Below are 26,896 nucleotides of genomic sequence, written 5' to 3'. Positions count from 1 at the left end.
ACTCCAGCCCATCCATGGGTCCACTGGACTGAAGGAGAACAGCCTGTGGAACAGGATGGGGACTTTGGGAGCCTGGGGATTTGGTCTGACGGAGGCTAATAAGGAAGGGCTCCTGGCCTAGGGGTGCTGAAAGTCGAACACTTGTCAGCCTTCTCCAATACGAAGACCAACAACCTCAGAAACAGACAGGAGCCCCGTGGGAGCCTGGCGGCCCTGCAGCAGAAATCCAGCGGAGAAAGAACTTGATGGGCGGAGCTGGAGGCCTCCCAGCTGCGCATAAGAAGCAACTTCCTTCCCATTCATCTGCTCCTAAGCTATTTGGAGCCACGTCCGTCCCCACCCCCCAACACTGACTGTCCTGATACCACCTTCAACCACTCTCTGCCGGCCACAGCGGACCTGGACTCATGCCTTCTGCCTGGTGGGAGCCACAGGACAAAGGCCCCTCAACACAGGGCACCTCACATGGCTTTCAGGCCTCCGGGGTTAGCTCCGGCTCACCCTCTGGCCTCACCAGGCCCTGCTCTCAAGCCAACTTTGCCGGCGGCCTCTGGCCATCCCCTGCTCTTCCTCTCTGGACTTGGTTAACACAGTCCACGTTTGGAGCCGGTGTCCCTGCTGCAACCTTCTCAGCTCTCCGGTCCTCCACTGTCCCACCTGTGATCCTGGGGGATGTTGCTCTGGGTCACGTGTACAGCAGAATATGGTAAACGTGGCTCCTGCAGCATCAGAGCCTCTACTCAGGCCTTAGCAGGGGGTTGCTCCACCATGCTACTGCTTCCTGAACTTTCTACCTGCAGCTGGACCACAAGGTCCCTTCAGCCCACACAGGATCTGCTGTTCCTGCTTCACCTCCAATCGCAGCAGGAGACAGAGAAAATCCATTCTGCCGCCAAGAGAAAACAGAGCGACCAGAGATCGGCACAGGTGTATCCTGGTGCTCCTTGCACCTCCCAAGCACAGAGCAACAGTGGGGCCATGCATTCCTGTGCCCCCCTCCAACAGCCCCACATGAGCAAACTTCCCTCTCTCAGATATTCTCCCACTATATGTCTTCACACCTGTCACAGCCCTCTGGCCTCAGGGCCACCATCATATGCGCCATCAACACTTCCACAAGTCTGTCAGGGAGTAGCCCAGCATGCTTGGAGGCAGGTCTGCCAGCCATCCATGACTTCCTTCTGAACTCACTGAACGCATTTGCTCCTCACTCCCAAGAAAGCCCATTTCCTGTGGACATGGTCTGTGGTGAAGATGAATGGGCTGCAAGGTATGAGGCAGTGTGGTGGCTGCTGGCTGGTAAGGCAGCCACACTCCCTTGCCTGGGTTCCTGGTGCTAATGTTGGGCCCCTCATCAGGCCCCATCAGCACAAGAGCTCACAGTAGCTCTCACGGCCTTGGCTTGACCCTTTCTTTCTACCTACAGTCAAGAGGGTGTGGAAGAAGTTTAAGCTACAAGATTTGCTAGCCAAATCCATCATCATCACTGTGGGAACCGTCAGGATTAACAGCACCGAACCCAGATAATATAGAACCTGTGAGGCCACCTCGACATCTTCAATTGTCTAGAGGGCATAAGTGTTCTGTGTGGCCCCAAAGGTGAACCTGGGAGCAGCAGACAGAAGGCACAGGGACTCAATGGAAATATGAGCATTAAAGTATCCAGAACACTGGGTCCTCTGTCACTGAAAACATCAGGGCAGAGATGATCTGGCATGGTGAAGGCAGATCATCCTGGAATGTGCCTTACCATGCACAGAGCTCCATAATGCTCACAAGTACCCTGACAAAGAATTCCACAGTAGCACCTTGACTATGAACATGTGTCCAGATGTTCCCAACAAATCTGGACCTGGGGTTACTGGAGCTAGTTTTCATCTGGTAGAAACATCTCCAGGGAATCTCAGAACCAGGTGAAACATTCACAGTCTACTGTGAACCAAACTGGATGGGACCATGTGCTTAGGGAGTGTTTCAGGAATGGGAACACGCCTCTGCTAAAACTTATTCTTAAGCCCACCTGGCAGTTAACATGCAATTACCCAGGATGCTGTGCTGGCCACTCAGGCCACTCCAGGCACCTGAAGCAACATACTAAACTCAGGTGTGCTCAGCTCACCTCTGGGTGGAGACTTCTGCAGATGCTCCAGACCAAAGAGGCCCTGGAGGAACCAAGCTGCTGACTACCAGGGTGGATGAAGTGTCTTTCTGGTATAGGTTTTGCACCTTACATGGGCATCTGGTTCAGGGCCATGCTTCCCCAAAAATGTCATCTAGCTGTTTTCTGGTTTGGGTCTCAGGTAGGGTCAGGGAGTCCTGGGGTTGCTCAAGGGCTGGAAAACTCAAAGGCTCCTAAACTGAATTTAGGAGATAAGTACTATGATCTGCAGGCTCGGCCCCTGACGAGCATCGGGGAGTGTCTGCAGATCTCGACCACTCTTGTTTGACCCGCCAGGAGCATGGGGAAGGGAGGACTTAGAAGGCAAGCCCACAAACCCCACAGCCAGGACCAGCTGTCCTTCCCACTGACGGAACCCACCTCCTTCCTAGTTCACAGTCCTTCCTTCCCTAAAGAGTGTGGTGAGTCAGAAGTAAGAGCCCAGGAGCCATAAACATACCCATATAGCTTCAATTTTAGAAAGGAAAAACAAGCTGCTATTTTAAAACTGGGGACTTTTAAATACTGAAAAAGCAGTCCAGACCTGGCTATGAGAGGGCGGCTTGCTGCAGGCTTCCCAGGAGACAGAGCTGGCTTGGAAAGGCACTCTCCATTGGTCTTCCCTGGGAGCCAAGAGCAGGGTCCCCCTGAAGACACCAAACCCTGTGCTGACAGAGTAAACCCAGCCATCCACCAAGACGGCTCTATAAACCCGGCCCTTCATACGAGGTGCAGGGCAAGTGTGCGCCAGGGAGAGCACTCTGCTTCAAGGGGACATCGGAAGCCCCCAGAAAATGGGAGGAACAGAGCAGTGGGTTTGCTCACTTACCAAGATGTGCACCAGATAGGTTCTGCCACACCCCAGAACGAGAATGGCGACAGCGTTCAGAGAGTGACTTCTTGCCTTGTAACTGCCAAGCACACATGTCAAGCAGTGTGGCCCTGATAAAGACACTTAACCTCTGCACTACACTGTGTGTGCGGGAAACAGGTGAAGGCACCAGCACACACCTCATGGTGCTGGGAAGTCACAGAGCTCATATACATGAACCTCTGAGATCGGCACCCAGCCCACTGGAAGGACATCAGCTGTCACAGCGACTGCCGTGATGTCACAGGCCTGCTCCTGTGCATGCCTTGGCTCAGGCACTGTCTTGAATGACCCACAAGGAAGGACACACTGGGCAAGGCTTCTGGGAGACAGATGACAGCGGGACATTAGCTTCTAAGCCCAGGGGCTAAGCTGAGTCCCTACTCCCCAGGGAGCAGAGGAGAGGCCTGGTCATTCCGTTGACCCCTTGTATTCTGAGTGAAGACTGAACCTCCGAAAAGCAACCAAGCCGGCACTGCCTTTCCCTGACAGTCTGGGGCCCTGGCCTCCATCTCACTTGCTGGGGTGAGACAGGAACCTTTGCTTCAGTGACAACAGCAAAGGTCTGAAAATAAGGAAACTCCTGGTATCCAGCTGAGACGGGACATGGAGTCCCCATGGGGTACTTGGCTGTCCTGTCTGCCAAAGCTGCCGGGGACTGGCTCTACATGCTGGCCAAGATGCCTCAACCTACAGCACCCCAGCATCCAGTCTAAGAAGCAGGGCTGGGGCAAGGGTCTGAGTCAAGGGTCCTTCTGAGAGTGTTCCACCTGAACGGCAGCTGGGACAGAGAATGGGGCCGGGAATGTCTGCAAAGTTGGCATCGGGCACTCAGCCGACTTCCTAGTACACATTCCCTCTGTTAGCTCTTCCCTGGGGTTAGGGATTACATGCTCTTTCAAACTCCAGCTGAGCCTGTGCGGACAGGGAGGCCAGTTTCCAACCAGCAGCACCAGCGCTGGCCACTGGAGCGCCTGCAAGCACTCACCAGGAAGCGGACATCATCAAACCCGTTCAGCAGCAACTTGCTCTCATACTGCTGCAGGCCCGTCGACTCCAGCCACTCCCCGACGCTCTGCTCCAGCGTCCGAGAACCTGACGAGAGAGGAATCGGCAGACGCTTGAAAAGGGAAAACCCATTAAGGCGGTAGCAGCGGCACTCAGAGGAAGACAGATGGCACTGCCACATCATAGTCATCACCATAACGCAGCCAGACTATGGACAAGAGAGCGAGAGGGCGGACAGGGCGAGCTGCCTGGCACTGCACACGGGCTAACTTGGGTGGCTGCTGCCCACTCACACCCCCACGGTATGAGCTGTCCCGGACCAGGGCCGAGGCTGCACATGCACGGTCTTGCCCTAGGGCTGGGGGAGCACATGAACCCCCAGTGGTCTCTGGGTCAACTCCTCTTATCAGCGTCCACACAGAGGCACGGCAGAAAGTCTGTCCCCAGAGGCACTGGAGGGGACACCAGCGCTCCTAAGTGCCCACCAGCCTGGCTGCTCCTCTCCATGCAACTTCTGGAGCCACTGGGGGGCTGTGACGAGGGGCTAGTTCTGCGACCTTGCAGCATAAACCAGTCAGGAGTGAGCGCAAGTCTTCATGCAGCTGAGGGACACAGGCACCCAGCGAGGGCTCCGGGAAGGAAGCAGTGGCGGCAGCTGTTCACGGGGACCCAGCACATGCAATACAAGCAGCCCAGAACACGTCAGGGGAGAGAAGGGACTTTTACTTGTTTTCCCCCAGCAGTCCCGGAATAAGCAAACCATGGCCCCAGCTCTTTGTGCTCCCAGCTCAGGACAGTCAGGGGGCTGAGTGGGACAGATGGGCTGGAGTGTGGGGGTCAGGCTCAGATGTGGCTCTGCTGGGTCAATGGCATGGTCTTCTACCGGGCTGTGTGGCCAGCAGACTTGGGTGCCTCCTGGGCCGAGGCACTGCCCGAGGAGCTGCCTTCCTGGCTCGAGTTGGCTTCCAGGAGTGTGGTGTTCATTCTCACTGTCTTCGGGGCAGTTCCCGTGACCCGCCTGCCCGCCTGCCTGCCTGCTTAGGGGAAAGCAGTCGGGCTGTTCAGTTCTTGGTCAAAGAAGACAAAACCCAAGCAGATAAAAGAAAGAGGCGGCGGCACTTGTCCGTCAGGAGCCGGCAGCTTGTCTATTCACATTGCGCTGCTCTCTGGCTGAGTGACGCACACGGCTTTCTTCCCGGGGTCTCTGGTCTCACCATCTCTCCAGATGCACAGACAAGGGGAGCACTTATTCACCATGCTCAGCAGTCAGGACAGGACGGTGGCAGCACAAGGAAGACAAAGTTCAGCCTTTCCCGGCAGCCCTCAGAGGTTCTGCTCTGGATGCTGTCACACCCCATCTTACTTCTTCAGTTCTTGTAGCAGAATGGGTAAAAGGAGGGTAAAGAAGGGGAGGAAGAGAGAGGTTCAAGGCAGGAGAAGGAAGACCCAACTACAGAGACGTCACCTCCCGGGGACTCTCCTCCACACGGTGAAAGTCATCCTGCCGTTACTGACGGTCTCTGCCCTTCAAGGCAGGGCAACGCCAATTTGCTTGTCTTAGGGACCCTGCTGACCAACTGTGGCAGCCTCTACTCCTCTCCTGTCCTCCGCAGAACAGATGGTGGGTGGTGACAGGGTAGTCTCTGGATGCAGGCTGTAGCAGTACTCCAAAACGCCAAGTCTGGGGGCTCCCAGACTTGCCCTTGAATGGAAAGTCGTCTCCAGGAACCTACGCAGCAGGCTCTTGAATGCTCATGAGCTTGTGTGTCCCCGGCTGCTGATTCATTCCTGCCTGTAATCCCAGGGCTGGGCAGCTGTGGTCCAGGCTGCTGCCGGTGGATGTGCACGCCGACAGAGCCGCAGCAGAATGCTTTGTCTAAAGGCTCTGGGGCTCCACACTGCTGGCTGCCGACTGCCGGCACCACAGTCCTTGCTCACTCTCATGTCTGGCCCTCCCCTTCCTCCCCTCCCACCCTTCCCCCTTCCATGCTCAGGAAAATACATCAAGGATCGGACATCGGAGCAGAAGCTGCTGCTGCTGCTGCTGCTGCTGCTGCTGCTGCTGCGGGGGAGCCAGAGTGAGATGACAGGTTTCCTGAGACTGATGCTGGCGATGCAGACACAGCCACTAAGGGGGAGACGGCCGCTTCATCTCAGGCTTGGGGGGTAGGAAACCTCTTCCAGGGGCACAGAAGAATCATGCCTGTAACTTGGGCTGGCAGTTTCGAGGACAGCCAGGGGAAGGGACCAAGGGGCAACTTGGCCCACAGTTAAGTGACTCCCGCTTGCCACTTCAGGACGCATTCTCCTGCTCAGCACAAAAAGACAGACCACGGCTACTGCACCTGACGCTCCTTAGACGAGAACCCGGGGCCAGGGGAGAAGCTCACCTACAGCAGGACACTCAACAAGGGACAGCCAAGGGGACCTGATCAACTGCAAGTGCAGCCAGGGAGGGACAAAGTCACAGATATTCAGGAACCACACATCACCCCGGAAATAGGCTGGAGGCACCTGCATCTCAATAGGTCTCTACAGGCACTGTGTCCAGAGACCAGGGGCCCAGAGGCAACACTCAGCAGTTACTTAACAGTGAATGGGGAGTTCAAACAGAGGAAAGCCAGGCTATCCTCGACAGAGTAGGCCTTTGTTCAAAGAATCCAGAGTGGTTAGTGTGACAGACTTCTGGTAGTTGGCAGAGGCGTGAAGCAGTTGTAAGACCTGTCTTTTGGGGATTTGGGTATCTAGCTCCAGTGTGGACAGTCCAGGGGCCCTTGGGTATCCAAATGGGACTGGACTCCAGTGCTGTGGTCCTGCCCTTCAGGAGAGAACCCTGTGCAGAATTAGTCTCTCTGAGCAGCCGTTGCTTGGCTTGGGACCTGCTGCTGAAGGCCCCAAGCTGCCGTTGCCAGAGCCCAGGTATCTCCTCCTTGATTCTTGCTGACAACTGAACCCTGGTACACTGTGATCCTGACCACTCAAAATGCACAATGACTCTGCTTCGGCCTGAGCCAGCCTCTCCAGGCTTCTTAGCCAGGTAGTGGTGCAAACCCCATGCCCTGAGGTTCTCTACATCGCACACATCTTTGCCTGTCCTAGGTGTCCCTAAGCTGGGGTGTAGAAGGTGGCTCAGCAAAGTCAACACGCATACAGGACCAGGTGCTGGGGTCAGGACAGCCCGAGCGTAGAGAAGCCCTCTTGCCAATCCCCAGGGTGGAAGAGAGAAGAAGTAGCTCAGTGCAGATTCCTTCGAGGGCAGGACTCTTCCTAGGAGGCCTGCTGACTCGGGCCTCTTGGACATGCTGTGGCTTAGGTTCCTGAGGAGGTGTAGGAAAGCAGATGGTGGCCACAACTAAGCTCAATGCTCTCGGTCCCAGCTGTGATCATCCCCGAAGCACAGCCTTGAAAGTGGCATGAGGGTTTGTCTGTCCGTCCTAAATACCTATTCCCTACAAACACCTGACCCTTGCAAACACATGTGCATTCCAGAGGTGCAGGCAACCACTGAGCAGAGAGCAAACAGCTGTCTGGAGAAGGGCCCATGGCTTCTCAGCTGGAAAAGCCATCTGTCGACTCCAGCAGTCACCCAAGTCTGACAAGGACCAAGCCCAGCCCAGTCCCTCTGCTAGAACCCTGGAACCCAAAGAACCGAGGCCTGCAGGGAAAGACGCAAAGCTAAATGCAGAGGGAGCCAAGCCAGGAAACAGGTGCCCTGCTCCCGGAGTTTATCAGCGTCATAGAAACGGGCATGGCTACTCGAAGCACGGCTTCCATTCACTCAGGCGTGAGTATCTTATTAATTCACTCCAATACGATGAGGTAAGTCACTGGGTGGTGCTGCTAGGAACCTGGCACTCAGGTGGGAAGAAATGAATGACTTACTCTGAAGCCTGTATCTAGAACTGGGATTTGAACTCAGGGCAGTGTGGCTCCAGGAGCACAGACGGCCCAGCAAAGCCCACAGTTCCTCTCTCCAGTGTGCACAGCACCCTCCTCCATCAGGCCTCTTGGCAGGCAATAGGAGCCCAAGACTGGGAAGTGCCACAAGGAAGGCTGCTGGACCACTGCTGCAGGAGGTACGGAACCCCACCCTCATCAGAAAGGGGAGCTGGGCCTTCTCTGAGATGTCATAGTTCTGGGGTCTGAACCAGGACTTGATGAGGGGTATGAGCACCAGCTCTGAGAGGTACTTTAAAGACATCACTCCTGAGAAAGAAGCCCAGCATGAGGGTCCATTTCACAAAAAAGGAAATCAAGGCAGACCTTACCCTAATGGCTTGTATGAACAGAATGACCTGTTCTGTAGGGATCTGGGTAACACCAGCAGAGACAGACACCCCCTCCAGGAGACTCTGACACGTGCTAACAGGGAGAACATTCACCCAGCCCCACACTGCCAATGTGGTAAACAAGGCATATGAGGGCCATGTTTTCATGACCAGCTGGTGCCAGAGCCTTCTCAGGAACTGGGGAGGGATGTGGCAGTAACTCCAGTTTGGAGCACTGTGATGAAGTCCAACACCACAAGCAGCCTGGCAGCTACTCCGCATTACAACTCCTTTTCGTAATAAGCAGCCTCAAATTCAATGCATACACTTCCCCCAAAATGCACAGTCATTTCTCCAAAAGTGCAGGCCATGGCCTGGGCTGGCCCCTTTCTCCTCAGATGTTTGTCTTGGGTCAGAGAAGAACCTGAAGCTGCCAGAGCCAGCAAGAGGCCTGTGTTCTACAAGGTGGGGACTAGTACAGTACCTGAGACCTTCTGCTGTTCCTGAGAAAAGTCAATTCCTTCTCCAATCGAGCTCATGATTTTCTCAATCTGAAACAGAAGAAAGAGGACACAAGAGGGGTCAACTTGGGGCCAGCATTGCCAGCTCCAGGCCAGCACCACCTGTCTCTTCTCCCAGGGTCGAACTCAGCCCAGGAAGGTGTGGAAAGCCACTCCGCAGGGCTCCGGATAGCAAGTGTGGGCTGTGGTAAAGACGTGACCCCTTTTCCTGGACTCGGAAGCCTCACTCCTCAGCCCAGTCGTCTGCACATGTCACTGCTCACGTTAGCACTTAGGTTCCCTGAGAGGACACAGTGCCAGCTTTGCGCTATGTCACGCTCCAAGCACCTAGAGCCATGCCTGGCAGACTGTGAGCACAGTACAGATAGATAGGTGGTGGCTGTGACTGCCAGCCCCGAGGTGTAGAGGCAGGCAGACCACCTGCACACAGGAAGCTCCCTGAAGCTGGCAGGGAGGCCACGTAGCCCTGGATGGAAACCCTTTTTGCATCCGGGAGGTGGGAAGGAGTTTTGCACTTATTGGGGGAAGAGCCCTTCCTCTGGACCAGAACAGAGACAGTGAGCCTCAGAGCATCTAATGGCCTCAGCATGGCCCCTGGTACGGACCACCTGTCTCAGTACCTGGCTTTGGTTACTGTGGGCTGGAACCAGGCTGCCCCATCTGCCCCTCAGTCCAGTACATGTGGCCAGGGGTAGGTCTAGACAGCCAGACAAGGATGGCCTGTCCCCCTTCTTGGGCTGCAGTGATAATGAGCTCATTCACAGCTTCTTCCAAAGCCATGAAAAGAGGGACCTTTTGTACCAGGGCTTGGATGCTCTTTCCCCTAAGTGCAAGTAAGGAGCCCGGGCCTGACAATCAGAAAAACAACTCCCCAGCTGGCCTCCAGCTGGCAGACAGGGCGTGCAGCTGACGCCCAGAAGAGCACAGCCTAAGTGCCTTCTCTCTCCCTGAGGCCAGCGCGGCCCACATCCTTGGCTACAGAGCTCAGCCAAAGCACAGGGACACACCGAAGACTGTGGCGGGGGTGTCTTTGCGTGAGAGGCAGCTCCAGGGTGGGTCTGTACTGCCCCTTGGAGTGAACAGCCACCCACATGCACCCCTCCCCTTGGCTCTGGCCGTTTCAGGTGCTGCAGCACTGGCAAATGACCCAGATAGTCAGGAAAAGACCATCAACCTCTAAAGTCCGGGATGTAAATACACATTGTGTTCACACAGCATCTAGTGGATAACATGGTTCACAGTAGATGCTCAATAAAAATTAGCTTGTGCCCAGTGCCCTCTGAGGGCTCCAGCCTACTAAAGCCTAAATTTGAAGCTTAAAAAATATTTTTATGTTGGCTGGGCAGTGGTGGCGCATGCCTTTAATCCCAGCACTCGGAAGGCAGAGCCAGGCAGATCTCTGTGAGTTCGAGGCCAGCCTGGTCTACAGAGCGAGATCCAGGAAAGGTACAAAGCTACACAGAGAAACCCTGTCTCGAAAAACCTATATATATATATATAATCTGTACAGGTGTTTTGCTTGCAATTATGTCTAAGCACCACATGTGTGCCTGGTGCCTGTGGAGGCCAGCAGAGGGCACAGAGCAACCCCTGGAACCGGAGTTACAGATGGTTATGAGTCACCATAAGGGTGCTGAGAATCAAATCAAAGGTCCTCTGCCTTAAACCCTGGGCCATCTCTCCAACCCACTCAAAAAATACTTTGACTCATGCTCTTTTGTTGTTTTTGAGAGAGGATCTTACTATGTAACTGTGGCTAGAACTCTCTCTGTAGACCAGGCTGGCCCTGAATTCAGAGGTCCTCCTATCTCTGCCTCCTAAGTGCACCACCATGCCTGGCCCTCGATGTCTATTTCTTTACATACGCATTACCACTCAAGAACTACAAAACATCGTTCAGAGAACAGCATGCCTCTCTTTCTACTCTTTTAGATCACTTCTTAGACATGGGCAAATGCAAGGATAACCCCCCACCCCAACCCCCCCCACACAGACATGCCACGTATCTTGCTTTTCCCACTAACCGAGTTCTGGAGCTTTCTCACGGTTCATAGCGAACTTGCAATGGGTAAGCCACACTGTCGGTGCAGCTCTCAAATCATGTGTTTAACAGTTGCCTGGCACATCTGTGGGCATTTTCTCATTGCCAGGGCTGCAATGAGTTCTGTTCCACGTGTTTTTGTGCACATTTACAAGCACATGTGTGGGGTCACTTCTGTGTGTCTGCTGAAGGTCCACCAGGCACCACACAGCAGTGTGATCAGAGGAGGTAGCTGGGTGGGCAAAGTGTTTGTCATGCACATGTGTGGCCCTGAGTGAGGATCCCACAACTCACATGAAGATGGATGTGGTAGCTGCACCTATAACCGACTGTGAGGTGGGAGGTAGGGACAAGAGAACCCCAGGAGCTCAGAGGTTAACTAGGCTGGGGTGCACAGTGGCAAACCTGCCTTAAAGGTGGGAGTGAGGCTGATCCCTGACCTCCACGTAGGCGCCGTGAGGAGGCACGCCAGTGCCTGCCGCACTTACACACGTGAACACCTGCGTGCACATGTAGACAGAACCAGTGGCAGGTCATGGAATCCCTCCTCCCACGCACGGCGATTTTGCTGAAGGTCTTCCAGAAATGGTGCTCACCATCTCACACTGTCAGTTCATTCTATGCAGTGTCTATTGTGACGTTTGTCTTTTCACAGAGTTACAGCTTTTCTGTAACTTCAACCCAGGGGCTGCTGCCCCTCCAGACCATACCCTCTTCCCCTTGAGAGGCTTACCCAGCCCCGCCTAGAAGACACCTCAGGGCCAGCCCTCAAAGCCTGGGTTGCCTGATCTAATTACAGAAGCCTCACAGCCGGCAAAGAGCAGGTACTCAATAAACCCTGCTCCCTTGCCTGCCTCTCCCTTTCTAGACCATCTGTAGGAAGAGACAGGTGCTCAAGGCGGGAGACTTTTCCCCACACGGGGAGAATGGCCTTCGTTCCTGGGGTGATGCCAGGTTGGGGACATGGGGACATCTGCGGCAGTGCATTTCCTCGCCTGAGAACGGCACACGGTGAATAAGTGAATGCATGCATGAACAGGCACTTCCGTTACGTTGGCCTAGCAATGAAAAGTTGTTCTCTAAGGCCATGCTCCATACCATGGGCAGAGAGAGCGAAACTGGGTGACGGTCCCGTGTGTTCTCTCATTCCTGAGATTTCCCACAGGGCCATTTGAGTGCTGTTGGTCCCCAGAACCACCCCCACGTGCCTGGAAGCCTGCACGAGCCAGTATTTCTACAGCCTACCCTGTGTTCCTATGCTAGTGGACACCGCCAGGAGGTTTGCCCAAATGTTTTACTGTTCTGTAAGCTGCCACAGCCAGGTCAAGCTGAAGAGTTTAGAGTCCAGAGGAACTGAAGGAACCTGCTAGTCTTCTGCTAGCTTGTGGCCCAGGTCCCCTTCCTTGGCAACTGGAACCTACAGAGGTGACATGGGGTGGCTGGAAGGGCTGCTGCTCTCCTGCCTCCACTCACAGCCCAGAAGCAGCAGACCCTACACTCCGCAGCTCTGGTGTGCAAGGTGAGGCCAGCTGCAGGCAGACACCACTCCCATGCACGCAGGGCAGTTTAACCGAACAGGGCAAGCTGAGAAACATGAGTGTTCCCAGAAGTCTGTTTCGAGGGAAGGGAGGGAGGTGTGACAGGAGGGCATGGTTTTCTTTTTCTGCTGCTCAGATGAGGGACAGTTTTGGAGAGATGGCTAGTACTGCACTCCTCATGAGCTGTAACTGAAAATGTGTGTCTGTATTAGTTAAGATAAGGCCCTGGAAGCGATCACAGTGAATTCCTGTGTTAAAAAAATATTTTGAAGCCTGGCGGCAGTAGCGCACGCCTTTAATCCCAGCACTTAAGAGACAGAGGTGGGCAGATCTCTGTGAGTTTGAGGACAGCCTGGACTACAGAACAAGTTCTAAGATAGCCAGGGCTGCTTTACAGAGAGAAACCTTGTCTGAACAAAACAAAACAAAACAACAAAATGGAAATGATCCACCAGCAAGTATTCAGGATGCTTCTGTTCAGGTGGCTCCCCTGCCAGGGCTGTATGAAACACACTCCCCAAATGGCTGGGAGCAAACCCTGGTTATGCTGCGGACCTCTGGGCAGAGCCCCCAGGATCCTGCAGTTGTCCATGGGAGGTGGGCCCATCCAGTCATTGGGATGGTACTATGCTTTTCAAATAACCACTGGAGTGGAAGGGAAACCCCCAAGTTCTGAGGAGTGTGGCGTGTGCCAGGAAGTGTGTGAGGTGCGGGCAGTCCTGGGCACCCTGGAGGGTCAGTGCACTCCTGCTCCTAGGCCTTTGGGAAACTCCCCTTTTGGGTGGAGGACAAGGTAGAAGCAACACTGTGTCCAGAGCTTCCATTTGGGACCAAGCCACTAGGACAACAGCCACCAGTTAGGGGTGTGCCTAGACGCTGGGGCTTTATGGGGAGGAGAGGAACCGCCTTCCTCCTCCGGTTCTAAGTATAAATATTAAGGGCCATGTTTCCGGAGAGTCTCAGAGTTGGCTACTGACATCCCCCAGCTCCTCCCTACTGCCCGGGGAGCATCCCCACACACCTGGGATTCCCTGGAGTTGGAAAGCACATGCTAGTGTCCTCAGGTCTGTCCTACAGAGCAGGAGATGCCCATCTTCCTCCTCCATCCCGCACTTACAAACTTACCCAGGAACCTGTCTGGCTCTGTTGCTTTAACAGTTTTAATGGTGTGTGCCAGCGATGCCAAGAACCACCAAGGGGAAGGCCTGTCTCAGGGCCTCTGATCTCAGCCCATGTCTTCTACAGAGCTGCTGTCTTGGTGATGCTCTGGCCTGGTGATAAGCAGTGACAACTGCTATATTCAGTGCTCTCATCAGGCTGGTCACTGAAACTTGAATCACGTTTATATAAATGGAGGAAGCAGGGAGGGTGGTCTACACAGCAGCTTCTGGGTCTGTCTGGATCCTCTGGAGTGCCTTCCCTGATTTTTACACCCTGCCCAACTCCTCACCAGCCCCGAAGACCTCAGCTCATGTGGAGCAGGCACAGAACCCACAGTCAGGGAGGAATCTGAAGTGCACCTTGGCAGATCCTTAAATGTGCCAGCAGCCTAGGCACATAGCTCCTGGGCCTGAGAGGCACCAAGCCTGGACTGAGTGTTTCTGGGAGAATGAGGTGCTGAGGATCTGGCAACATCCTTTCAGCCTGCCAGAGGCTCACCCAACCCTGTCATGTGATCACTGATGCTGTCAGGGAACCCAAAAGATGCTGACAGAGACACTCCCAGACCAGAAGCCACATGGGAACGTACGGCCCTCTCTGCATCTGCTCAATTGCCTCTCAGAGCAGACAGGCACTCAGCCATGAGTGGGCTTTGACTCAACGTCTGAAAAAGGGTCAGTGACCAGGGGCTACAGTAGCTTTCTTCCCCTTTCAGACTGAGTTGCAAAAGGCCTCAGGGAAGACAAAGATGGATTGAAGTAAATGATTTGTCTGATTTTCTAATCTTGTCAATGGCTTTTAGAAGAGGCCAGGATGGCGTAGAGAGGCGGGGGAGGGAGGGTGGGGATGAACAAAGATCTGCCAGTAGGTTCGGGGCCTCTTCTCAAGCAGGCCAGGCCGGCAGCTCTGGGAACAATGGGCAGCTTCTCCTCACAGCAGACTGTTAGTCTCAGCTTAATTTGTCTCAGCACGGGAGAGCACACAGGTTGATACCATATTTACTGTGGTATCCCCTCACTCCAATTTCCTTCCCCTCACTTCTCTCAAGGTCCCTTTTTCTTCCAGGCTAAGGGGTAGGGATCAGAGCTGTCTCATTTCAAAAGTGCTTTGTCCGACCTGACAAAATGCCTACCCCTCTGTGGTTGCCCCAGACACAGAGGGGCAGCCTAGTAGAGAGGAAAGCCAAGGATGCCCAGTCCTAGGCCATGTCTCTGCCCCTCAGCCTGCACCTTTGGGCTGCAGATACTGGCTCTTGCAGCCTCAGAAAACCACCAATCACACAACCACCAACTGGGTCCCTTCTCCACCCAGAGGCAGGGCTTGTGATCCTTAACTCCTCTGTCAGTCTGACCGGATTTGGAATCATGTGAGACACACTCTGTGAGGGCGTTTTCATAGAGGTTTAAGTAGAAGACACCCCTGAATGTGTCTAGAGACATCCCACAGGCTGGGCTGGACTGAAGAGGGAGGAAAATGAGCTGGGGAGCAGTGCCCATCTGTCTCCACCTCCTGACCGTGATGCAATGTGACCAGCAGCCTCCACCACCGCCTCCACCACCACCGCCTCCACCACCACCACCACACTCCCCCTGTCCTCGGGGACTGCACCCTCACACTGTGACTGCTTTGTCACAGTAACAGGAAAACAGAAAGGAAATATGTAGATATGACAGGAACATGATAGAAGAAGCCACATGGAAACAGGCAACTATTGCTGAGTGGCCTCCTCCTGCCTGGACGGCCCACTCTGAAAGCAGTCTGACTCCAAGTCCCTGGAAACTGCTGAAAAGAGAAAAATTGGGAGACCTAGATTCCAATTAACTTTATTATTGCCCGCCACATAACTCTGGGGTATGTGCCAGGTTTTGGCTTTAAAAAGTGGGACAACTATCTAAAAGATTAATGAAACCTCGTATTTGGGTTCTGGTCCAGCTTATGCTTACATCTGGCACATGTAGGAGAGACAAAGGTACGTCACACAGCCTCGGGGGGCACAGGCCCCTGGCTGCGGGGTCCTGCTTCTGCTGCCACCTTCACCCCAACCCGCCAGGGTGGGGGACCAGCATCCGCTCCTCAGGCCTACAGTCAACAGCTGTCTGCAGTATGGCAGTGAGAGGACATCATGCATGCAATCAAGAGTCAGCACACTGGCACATCCATCAGCACCCCTCAGGGATCTGCAGCTTGCCACCCCTAATTACTGCGGGACAGGAAGAAGTCGTAGAAACGATCCAGAACCTCAAATTTTATTTCCAGACGTGAAAGGCTTCAGCTAACACACAAGGCACGTGCTGCACGACTGCCATTCAGATAAAGTGACAGGTCAGGTAAACAACTACCACAGAAAGGGCCAGAGGGGTAGGTGCCCGGGAGGCTCGAGGGTGGGGTTGGATAGGGACTGACTGGCAAGGGCAGGAGGGAACATTCTGGGGTCACAGTAGTCTTCTGCATCCTAATGGAATTTGGGGTTACACAAATGTAGGTATCTGTCAAAGATTATGCAACGACAGCTATGATCGAAGCTTGTCTTTGATTATGTATCACCCCACTTTCATGACCCAGACTATAAACAAGTATTGAACTCTAGTTAATGACACAGCTTTTTTCTTCTCTCTGTAGCCCTGGCTATCCTGGAACTTGCTTTGTAGGCCTTGAACTCACAGAGATCCACCTGCAGAGGCTAGGAGACTGGTCATACCCATGAGACACCAAAGGGCCGATCCCTGAGTCAGGAGTGACAAGATCAGAGGAAGCAGAATGCTGGAATGCATGTTCACATCCCTGACGGCCTGGAATCAATAACATCAGGGCCTCAAACACTCCAGGATATGGAGGGAACAGGGAGCCTGTGTGGGTGTGCTAAAAGCCTGTTAGGCTCGCCCCTTCCTACTTTAGGAGGTTAGATATCCTTGGAAACATTACAGCTCAAGCCTTGCACACTGCTGGTTCTGCCAGTGGATCAGGAGGACTGGCCACCAGCATGGCCCTCTTTCTTACAGCCATCAGTGACATCCTGCTCCCAGAGCTTCAAATCTGTGGCTCTGATGATCATTTCCTACTAACTTCCTGTCCAGCTTATTTTATGGATAGCCTCTGCCTCTGTGAAAGCTCAGGGCAGTTTCAGATCTGTCAGATAGACGTCACTAAAGGCACAATCGGGCGCAGGCAGAGCAGACCTCAGAATAAAAATCTGAATCCTGAGTTCAAATCCTGCTTCTCTCCATTGTGAGCAGAATCTTGGAGAAGCCATTCAATGTCTCTGAGCTTTAACACACTTCCAAAAAGTGTGAGAAAACTCTTCACCGGCCAGATCACTGCCATGGCCAACGACTTTTCTTCTCCCCCTCCCTGCTTCCCTGAGCCAGTCTCACGGTGCAGCCCAAACTGACCTCCACCTCAAGCTCCTCCTGCCTTAGTTTCCCCAGTGCTGGGATCTGGGGCATGCACCAGCATGCCCTGCTATTTCCTTCTCTGAGCCCCAGTTTCCTCAAAGGCTGCTGGGAAAGTCTGAGCCGTTATATGAGGCATGGCGGGAAAACAGCCTGTGCTTTCCAGACCGAGTGCGTGAGGCCTGTGGGCTGGTGCCATTCCTCCATGCCCTGATGACATCACTGCCGTGACACATGACTTTAACTGTGTAAAGATGTGTTGCTTTGCCTGCCTAAGACACCTGATTGATCTAATAAAAAGCTGAACAGCCAATAGCTAGGCAGTAGAGAGACAGGCAGGGCTGGTGGGCAGACAGAAAAGAGAACAATGGAGGAGGAGAGGGAGATGCCAGGGGCCAGGCAGCCAGCCGTGGAGGAAGCAAGGAAGTAGGACAAATGGAAGAATGAAAGAAAAGTAAAAGCCCTGAGGCAAAACGTAGATGAGGAGAAACAGGTTAAACTAAGTTATAAGAGCTAGTGGGACAAGCCTAAGATAACCGAGCACTCATAATTGATAATAGGTCTCTGTGTCTTTTTGGGGGAGCTGGCTGGTGGTCCAAGAAAGCCTGCTACACATCACCTGGAAGACGAGGTTCTGCAGCTTCTCCTCCAGAGGTGGGTGCGTCTGCACTGTCTTGGAAGCTTCAGCCTGGGCCTTCCCGGGCCAGAGCAGGAAGTCCTAAGGGCCTCCTTAGCCCAATCCTTAAAAATGTGGGCTGGAGCTGAATCATAATCTACTTCCTGCTCTGTAACCCACCTGACCAGATGCCAGCCTTCTTGCTCTGGGAAACATCTGTAGTCTTCCTAAACTGCATACGGCAGGCAAACTGTCCAACACCCCTCCCTCCTCACTCATTACTGTGGTTAGAAAGGCTGCCATGATTTACATCCATCTCATCCTAAAATAAACAGAATTCCACCTAAAAACAGTTAAAAGCCCGTCCTTTAGAGATAAACCCGACGGAAAGGGCTGAAAATGTTCACAACCCCAGTGAACAATAGCTCACTTCCTGGACACGGCTGCTGGTGGCTTCTCCATTCAGGACAGAGCGTCCCAGTGAGGGAGGCCTTCCTGGTGAGAACTTTGGGACAGGATAGAGGTGAGGACTGCTGTATCTGCCCTCTCCACACTTAGGAGAGGGTTGGTCCCCGGGAGCTGCACAGTAGGTCACAAAACAGGCACATTTTGATGGAGTCTGCTCTCAGTTCCTGGCCACTGTGAGCCTGCACTTGACAGCAACTTCCACTGACAACGGTGTTAGTATTAGCCGGTGCCTAGCATACGCCGCTCCAGCCCCGTCCCCACCCCCACAGGGAGGAGGACCAAGAGTAGAAAATGTAATTACATGTTACAAAGGAATGAAACAGGTGAAAATGCTGCTTCTGTAACAACCAAGTGGATATTTCCAAGAGACACAATAAATAGATTTTGAAAATGTGTTCTCAAATGAAGTGTAGTTGGTAAAATAAGTTCGAGAAATTCTGAGAGAATCCTATACTCAGATTGTTTTACAAGTGGCTTCATTCTGGCTTTACTTATAAGAAAGTCAAACTGTTAACTCCAGTCAACAGAGCATCATGGATGGCATCGTAAAGAAGGGCAGGGAGCACAAAATAAGGAGAGCCACACTGAGAGAAAGACTCAGGTTCCCTTCAAAGAGCGCGCGCGTGCACACACACACACACATCTGTAGTTCAAAGTAAATTGATGTTTGTACCTCTTTCTTTAACAGGCCTTGTAATTAACATAAGAACCCCCTTGCATGCGGTTATTCCAGAAGCTCTCACTAAACAACGGACATGGAGAAGAAAGTCCCTGGGGAAGCTGGGGCCTGAAAAACACGGCAGCACTAACTTTCCAACCCCCTTTGTTATCAAGCATGCCCCACCTCCCAGGGCAAAGTCCCTCTCTTGATGCTTTTTCTCAGAAGTCTCTCCACTGACCGGAGAACACTAGGCGGTGGTCGTCTCCTCCTTTATAGAAGATCTGTTTGAACAATGTCCTAACGTTTGCTGATCACTACCTTGAGTCGTACAAACAGCCACAGTTTGGCCTTTCCGAGCTCCCCATCAGAGCACAGAGGCATCAGTAGAGCCTGGGCTCTGCTCTGTGCCCAGAGGCTGCTGTAGTACTAATTCCAGCCTCCATCCACACACATGGCAGGTGGGAGCCAGAACTGCCTTCAGCCAGCTCAGGGCCCAAGCAGGGAGCACAGAAACAGGTTATCAAACTAAGCCCTTTTCAACATGTGGAGCCCGCCCCACAGGCAGACCATAGGACAGAAGGCAAAAGCAAGTCTAAGTCTCAAAGACATTCTGAAGATTAAAGACACCCAAGACTATCTAAGAGGAAAAGGTTAAGCTACGAGGTCGGAGCTAAACCATGCCCAGCCTGGCCTCTGCCCCATCAGGAATGCAAGAACCCACAGGAATGGCATCCGTGTGTTCCCCAAAGGCAATCCTGGAGAAGTCTCCAAACATGAGAATTCTGAGAACAGCAGAGGTCAGGAATAAGGCAAAAGCAGGGAAGCCTGGCTTTGATGGAAGACATGCCGATGTTCCTGCCAATCTGTGCCTAGCGTCCTGTCCTCATTCCTGCTGATGCAGAAGGTCTCTGGTTGAGCCTGCAAGCCTCTGCTCCTCTGCAGTCACCCGCTCTTCACTCTGTTATGCCTCTTAGGACCAGTCCGGGCTCTGCTCTTCCCTGATGTAGTAAATTTTCACAGTCAGAGCAAGCCTTCTTGCTTGGCTGGCCCTTTCAGCTAGCTATAACTCACCTAAACTTAATCCATGCATGGGAGCCAAAAGCCCTTCATGCAGGCAGCAAGGTAAAATGGAGCGGCTGGCACTCAGCACACACTTGCTAGTCCCTATACCCGAAGTTACTGCATGGAGTTCTCGCAGAGGAGGTGGCCTAGCTGCATACAGGAAGGTCAAAGCACTTGCATACATCGGCGAGGCTCCAACACACTCACAGGCCTCTGAAGCTTTTCCTCTATGTCCTGCTGATGCTCCTGCTAGGCACTGGACCCTGGACAACTTACTCGATACAGAATGGAAAAATGAGCCTTTAATGAGGTCAAACCCTAACTGGCTCTTAGACACGGGTGTCTTGGGGGCATCTTGAAGAAGGGGAGGGATCTAATAGTGGCTCACCCTGAAGTACATGGTGTCTTCCCACCTAGAATTCCTCCAGCTACATCTTCACCTAGTCACTGCTAAGACCCTCTAACACGAGCTCACAATGACCTCCACTGTGGCGGGACATTTGTTCACACTGTGATACCCCAGGACGGTGATAATAAAATTAACTTTGGATCATGGGGCAGAACCAGGGACTAGTTGGCTAGTCTTAGCCATAGAGAATATGGAGGACTTGGGAAGTGAGATAGAGAGACACACAGGAAGGAGTAGGGAGGGAATTAGAGACTCACAAGCCTTTTTGGTTTGGGACGAGTGGAGAGAAGCTCTCTTGCTGGGTCTCCAGCCAAATAGTCAGCTGGTCGCTTCCCAGCTTCTCAGATCGAGCAGGTTCCCACCCCAGTATCTGACTCCCGAGTCTTTACTGGTAAACAGAACGACTTAGGTAAAAACAACATTTGGTGTGCAGTGTGCGGCACCGGGTCACGCTGTGGCCTCTAAAGCCACCACTTCTCCCACCACTGCGGCCACTCCTAGGGCGTCTTCTCCCATGTGATCGCCTGCATCTGCACCCTGGGCTGACACTGCATGACACCTGCTTACACGACAGTGCCTGCTCGGGCTTCTTCAGCTGCGGCTGCTGTTGCTGTGCATCCCGGCCTGAGTGCCTCACAGCCCTGCTGCCACAGAAGACACCTGGGAAGTCCAAAGAAAATCTCTCCCACGTTAAGAATGGGAATTATCACAATGCAGGGAGGCAGGCTTCTGTATAGTGCCCCAATGGATGGCTTGGAAATTAAAAAATAAATAAACAAATGAAGGATAATTGACTTAGCTGGGATCGACATAATGCCAATTATTATTACTATCAGTTTGGTCATTTATATTTTATCCTTTAAAAAGTGATTTGATAAGTGTGCTAATTATGAAAAATTGACTGATAAGATACAAGCCTTAGAAAGACTTACTAATGAAAATAAGAAAAATACTCAGATACAGACAGAGGAACTTAGATAAGAACCTACCACACCACTGCATGATGAAACTGAAAGGGGCGGTGAAAGATTACTAGAAAACCAACTTTAGTTTACCTAGTTACTATACAAGAGCAACCAGCAGACCACAGGCACCTGCAAGGCTATGCAGAAGTTAACTGGAATCCTATAGAAATATTAGATTTGAGGAGATTTAAGGAAGTGGTTGTTTCATATGGTATGCATTCACCCTATGTGAAGCAGATGTTAAGTTCCTGGGCAACTTAGAACAGAATTATCCCCCAAGACTGGAAAGATTTGTCAACAGCAATATTGGAAGCTGGTCCTCAGTTATAATGGAAAACATGGTGGAAAGAGGAAGCTAGGGCCATAGAACAACAGAATAGGGCTGGAGGAACTGATAGTTCCTGAGGTCAGTTTCTTGATGAAGGCCAATATGCTGATTTGCAGACAGTTTGAATTTGATGATCATATCTTGGCCCTGTGTCATTTAGCAGCTTTGAATGTTTGGGACAAGATGAAGAATCAGGAGAGAGGTCTGAATGGTTCACTAAAATTATTCAAGGCCCAAAAGAAGCCTTCACTGATTTTTTGCAAAGATTGACTTCAGCTGTAAATAGAACAGTATCAGATCCAGAAGTCAGATAAACATTAATTGAATCTTTGGATTTTGAAAATGCTAATTCATAACACAAAAGAGGCAAGATCAGCACCAATAGATGAAAGGATTAGAAATATGGCTGATATTGGATCTCATGTTTATGATGCTGCTATGATAGAAGTGATTGCTAAAAATTTAAGAAAAATCAAAATGTCAGGTGTTTTAAGCAAACAAGGTCATCTGAAAAGGGACTGTAGGCAAAGTGTTCCTAGAAACAATGTTTTTTTTCTAGAGATAATCCAAACAGAAGGTCCCAGCCTTCTGGAGTATGCAGAAGGTGTGTCAAAGATCAGCATTGGACTAACGAATGCATATCAACAAGGCACAGGCAAGGTAACCCTTGGCCATGAGGAAACATCTTAGGGGACCTCTTGCAAGTCTCAATATCAAATTTGGTTCAATTATTCCCTGCCAGCATTGGAGAAACTCAACCACAGAGCAATTAAAAGACTTAATGCTTGTTAAAAACAACACTGCTCTGGATGTGATCAAGGACAGAACAGCTTCAGCAGAAAAAAACAAAAAATTCAGGAGAGACCATAAAACAAATATTTTGGCAAACTGCTATAAATGATCAGAGACCAAAGCTAAAAATACAAATAAATAGCAGTGAAATTGAAGGATTACTTAACACAGGTGCAGATGTAACCATAATTTCACCAAAATTTGGCATTCAGATTGATTGGCCTCTTCAGGAGGTAAATATTCAGATTTTAAGGACTGGAACTTTATCTTAGGTAAAAAAAAGTACAAGGTGAGTTGAGTGTATAGGGCCAGAAGAACAGACAGGAAAATTAAAGCCATATGTGGCTAACATAGCAATGAATTCATGGGGATGTGATTTATTACATCAATGGAAAACACAGATTACATACCTCAAATCTCAGAAACAAACCATAAAATAAAGAGAGAATGCTTCTAAGAGAAATATTAAAAGGTATTATTAAGAACAGTCACAGGGGGCTGGAGAGATGGCTCAAAGGTTAAGAGCACTGACTGCTCTTCCAAAGGTCCTGAGTTCAATTCTCAGCAACCACATGGTGGCTCACAACCATCTGTAATGAGATCTGGTGCCCTCTTCTGGCCTGCAGAGATACGTGCAGACAGAACACTGTATACATAATAAATAAATAAATCTTTTTTAAAAAAAAAAAGAACAGTCACAGACTGTTCAGGTTGCACATGAGCAAGGCACAATAGCTGTTGATCTTTCAAAGGTACCAACCACCCTACCTTTAGAGTGGTTAACTGACCAACCTGTGTGAGTGGAACAATGGTCTTTGACATCAGAAAAATTACAGGCACTGGAACAGCTGGTACAGGAGCAGCTAAATGCTCAACATACTGAAGAATCAACTAGTCCTTGGAATTCTCCTATATTTGTTATTAAAAAGAGACCTGGGCTGGGCGGTGGTGGCGCATGCCTTTAATCCCAGCACTCGGGAGGCAGAGCCAGGCGGATCTCTGTGAGTTCAAGGCCAGCCTGGGCTACCAAGTGAGTTCCAGGAGAGGCGCAAAGCTACACAGAGAAACCCTGTCTCAAAAAACAAAAAACAAACAAACAAAAATAAAGAAATCTGGAAAATGGACAATGGTAACAGATCTGAGAGCTATTAATAAGGTGAGCCAGTCAATGGGCTCTTTACAGTCTGGAATTCCCTTGGCTTCTCTATTACCTAAAGAATGGTCTGTTACAGTGACTAAATTAAAAGACAGCCTTTTTACTATACCTTTACACGAACAGGATAGAGAAAAATTTGTCTTCACAGTGCCTACTTTTAAAAATTCCCAGACTGTTAAACAGCTCCACCTTGTGTCAATATTTCATACAACAGCTGTTAGAAATACTTTGTAAACAGTTTCCTCAATCTATAATTTACCATTATATGGATATCTTACTGATTCAGATGCAGATACCTTAGAAAAAAGTGTCTGATGAACTAGATGGAATTTTGCCTTGTTGGGGATTACAAATTGCTCTTGAAAAAATACAAAGAGGAGATTCTATTAATTACCTAGGATATAAGATGGGTTTACAGAAAATTCAACCGCAGAAAGTTCAAATCAGGAGATATCAATTATGAACTCTTAATGATTTTCAAAAATTGTTGGAAGATATAAACTGGCCAAGATTGGATTAACTACTCAAGACCTAAGTAATTTATTTCAAACTTTACAAGATGATAAGTACTTAAATAGTCCAAGAAAATTATCAGCTGAGGCTGAGAGGGAATTAGCTCTGGTAGAAATTGCAGGATACACATGTGGATCACTTGGATCCAGAGCCTGATTGTATCCTAGTCATACTACCTACTACTGTCTACTTATTCTCCTACAGGAATTCTTATGCAGAGAAAAGATAGAATCTTAGAATGGAGGGGTTTTTTTTTGTTTTTGTTTTTCGAGACAAGATTTCTCAGTGTAGCTTTGCGCCTTTCCTGGAACTCACTCTGTAGCCCAGGCTGGCCTTAAACTCACAGAGATCCACCTGCCTCTGCCTCCCAAGGGCTTGGATTAAAGGCATGCACCGCCACCACTGTCCAACCAGAATGAATATTTTTTAGCACATAAACAGAGAAAAAAATTAAATACACATGTAGAAAAGGTTTCTGAAAATCCAGACTTTGTCAATTTGCAGGAACAGACTCAGCAGAAATTGTGGTACCTTTTATTAATGCCGAAATGACCTCATTATGGACAGAAAAGGAACAATGGCAAAGAGCTTGCAGTAATTTTTTAGGAGAGATTAGCAACAAATATCCCCAAAGCAAGAGACTCCAGTTTATGAAAAGAACTAATTGGATCCTCCCTCACATAGTAAGAGGAACACCAAATTCTGGAGCCCCTACATTCTATACTGACACATGTAAATCAGGAAAGGCAAGTTATAAGTCAGGGAAAATAAGTGGCTCATGGCCCTTATGGTTCAGTTAAAAAAATCAGAATCATATGCTAGTCTCATGTTATTATTAGATTTTCCAGAGCCTCTTAATATAGTTACTGACTCTCAATATGTAGAAGGAGTTGTTTTACATATCAAAACCGCTGAACTCATTTGAGATGATTCAGAATTAACTTCATTATTTATTCAACTACAACAAATAATCAGAAATAAAAATCACTCAATGTATATAACACATATCAGATCCCATATGGGTCTACCAGACCCTCTAGCACAAGGTAATGATGAAACTGACCTGCTACTGATAGGATATGTGCGAGTTATGTCAGAATTTCATTAGAAACACCATGTTAATAGGAAAGGTTTGAAGAAAGATTTTTCTATCACTTGGCAACAAGCCAAGGAAATTATAAGGCACTTTCCTACTTGTTCTTTGTATAACCAAACTCCACTACCCGCAGGAAGTAACTCAAAAGGTACCCAAAGAAATGAAATTTGGCAAATGGGTGTGTTTCATTTTTGCAGAATTTGGAAAGTTAAAGTATATGCACCATACCATAGATGCATATTCAGGATTTCAATGGGCAACTGCTTTAAGTTCTGAAAAGGCTGATTCTGTAATTACACATTTACTGGAAGTTATGGCTATTGTGGGGGATACCTGTACAATGCTCCAGCATATGTGTCTAGTAAAATGAAACAGTTTTTTTTCATATTACAACATTAAAGCATATTACAGATATACCACACAATTCTACAGAATAAGGAGTTATAGAAAGATCTAATCATGCCAGGCGGTGGTGGCACACGCCTTTAATCCCAGCACTTGGGAGGCAGAGGCAGGTGGATCTCTGTGAGTTCGAGCCCAGCCTGGTCTACAGAGTGAGATCCAGGAAAGGAGCAAAGCTACACAGAGAAACCCTGTCTCGAAAAATCAAAAAAAAAAAAAAAAAGAAAGAAAGATCTAATCACACTTTAACAGACAGGGGTAATAAAGACCCCCAGAGATAGATTTCACAGTGCCTTATTAACTTTAAATTTTTAAATGCTAATGAGAAAGGAACGACAGCTGTGGAGAGACATTGGATGGTAGAAAAACCTGACGAATTAAATCAGCCTGTATATTTTAAAGATGTGTTGACCTCAGAATGGAAACTAGGATTTGCGTTACATTGTGGAAGAGGTTTTGCTTTTGTTTCCACAGGAGAAGAAAAGCTGTGGATATCATCAAGATTGATAAAGATTAGTTTTGAACAGAAGAGATCTCTTGATTAGGAGAGGTGATACTTCAAAAACCAGCATGGCCATTCAATCTAAACTAATAAGACTAACAAATGCCTTTCATTTGATCAGGTAAAAAAATATTAATGATAATACTTTTTCTGTTGCCCAAAAACATTTTTCTTTAAGGAAGGTATAACCTGCCAAGAAAGGAACTCTCCAAAGTTAGAGTTGGGGCAGGGTTTTGTTTTTGTCTTTCCAGGACAATAAAAGTATCCAACCAAGGAATCTAAAGACTACTGGACAAATGAGACATCTGAAGAAGGATGAATCATCCAGAGAAAATGTCCCAAGAAAAAGAGCAAATTGGCCTAATAGTATATAGCACATTTCCAATAGGAAAAATTTCATAAATCTTCCCAGATGTTTGTTTCTGCTGTTCTTTATAGATATATAAGGCAAATGGTCTTTTTATGGTCCCAACTCAATTAAAATTAAAACTAGCTCTGGAGTTGGAGTGTGGCTCTCTCCTCTAAATCCAAGCATGCTTGTTAAAGGAAAATCCAAAATTTCTGTCTCATGTCAGAAGAGCCATCTGGTATGGAACAGAAGAAAAACCAAAAATAAGGGATTATTATTCTATTGCCACTAATCTCATAACTCTTTGGTCTTTTTTTTTTGGTTTTTTGAGACAGGGTTTCTCTGTGCAGCTTTGGAGCCTTTCCTGGAACTCACTCTGTAGTCCTGGTTGGCCTTATTTTGACTTTTAAAGACGTTTCTTAAGATATAAATATTATCTCAAAATTTATAAGATTATATATATATACATACATATTATATATATATATATATACATACACCTTCTGTTGTGATATTAATGGTCATATAGAATACTAATTCTAGAAATAGGCTTCTTCTAGCTTCCTGTATGTGATCTGGGGCTTGAGTCTGAAGCAGGTAACTAGGAACTAAGTTTGTATAC

General features: G+C 49.7%; 1 protein-coding gene across 9 annotated transcripts in view; it reads right to left on the bottom strand.

Annotated features, from left to right (window-relative positions):
* The window catches only part of Anks1a (ankyrin repeat and sterile alpha motif domain containing 1A), a 166,472-nt gene that overhangs the window by 16,291 nt on the left and 123,285 nt on the right, over nucleotides 1-26,896 (bottom strand). For all 9 annotated transcript variants that reach the window (XM_052744378.1, XM_052744379.1, XM_052744380.1 and 6 more), the window contains 2 exons: nucleotides 8,790-8,856; nucleotides 4,018-4,124 (listed from right to left, as the gene is read on the bottom strand). In XM_052744378.1, the coding sequence (XP_052600338.1) occupies nucleotides 4,018-4,124; nucleotides 8,790-8,856 (174 nt within the window). The remainder of the gene's footprint in view (nucleotides 1-4,017; nucleotides 4,125-8,789; nucleotides 8,857-26,896) is intronic.

This window comes from Peromyscus californicus, unplaced genomic scaffold, assembly GCF_007827085.1.
Source record: "Peromyscus californicus insignis strain IS unplaced genomic scaffold, ASM782708v3 Scaffold_19__1_contigs__length_69161282, whole genome shotgun sequence".
In the NCBI taxonomy this organism is placed as follows: Eukaryota; Metazoa; Chordata; class Mammalia; order Rodentia; family Cricetidae; genus Peromyscus; species Peromyscus californicus.
Note: the sequence above shows the minus strand (reverse complement) of the source record. Positions and strands in the feature narration are given on the sequence as shown.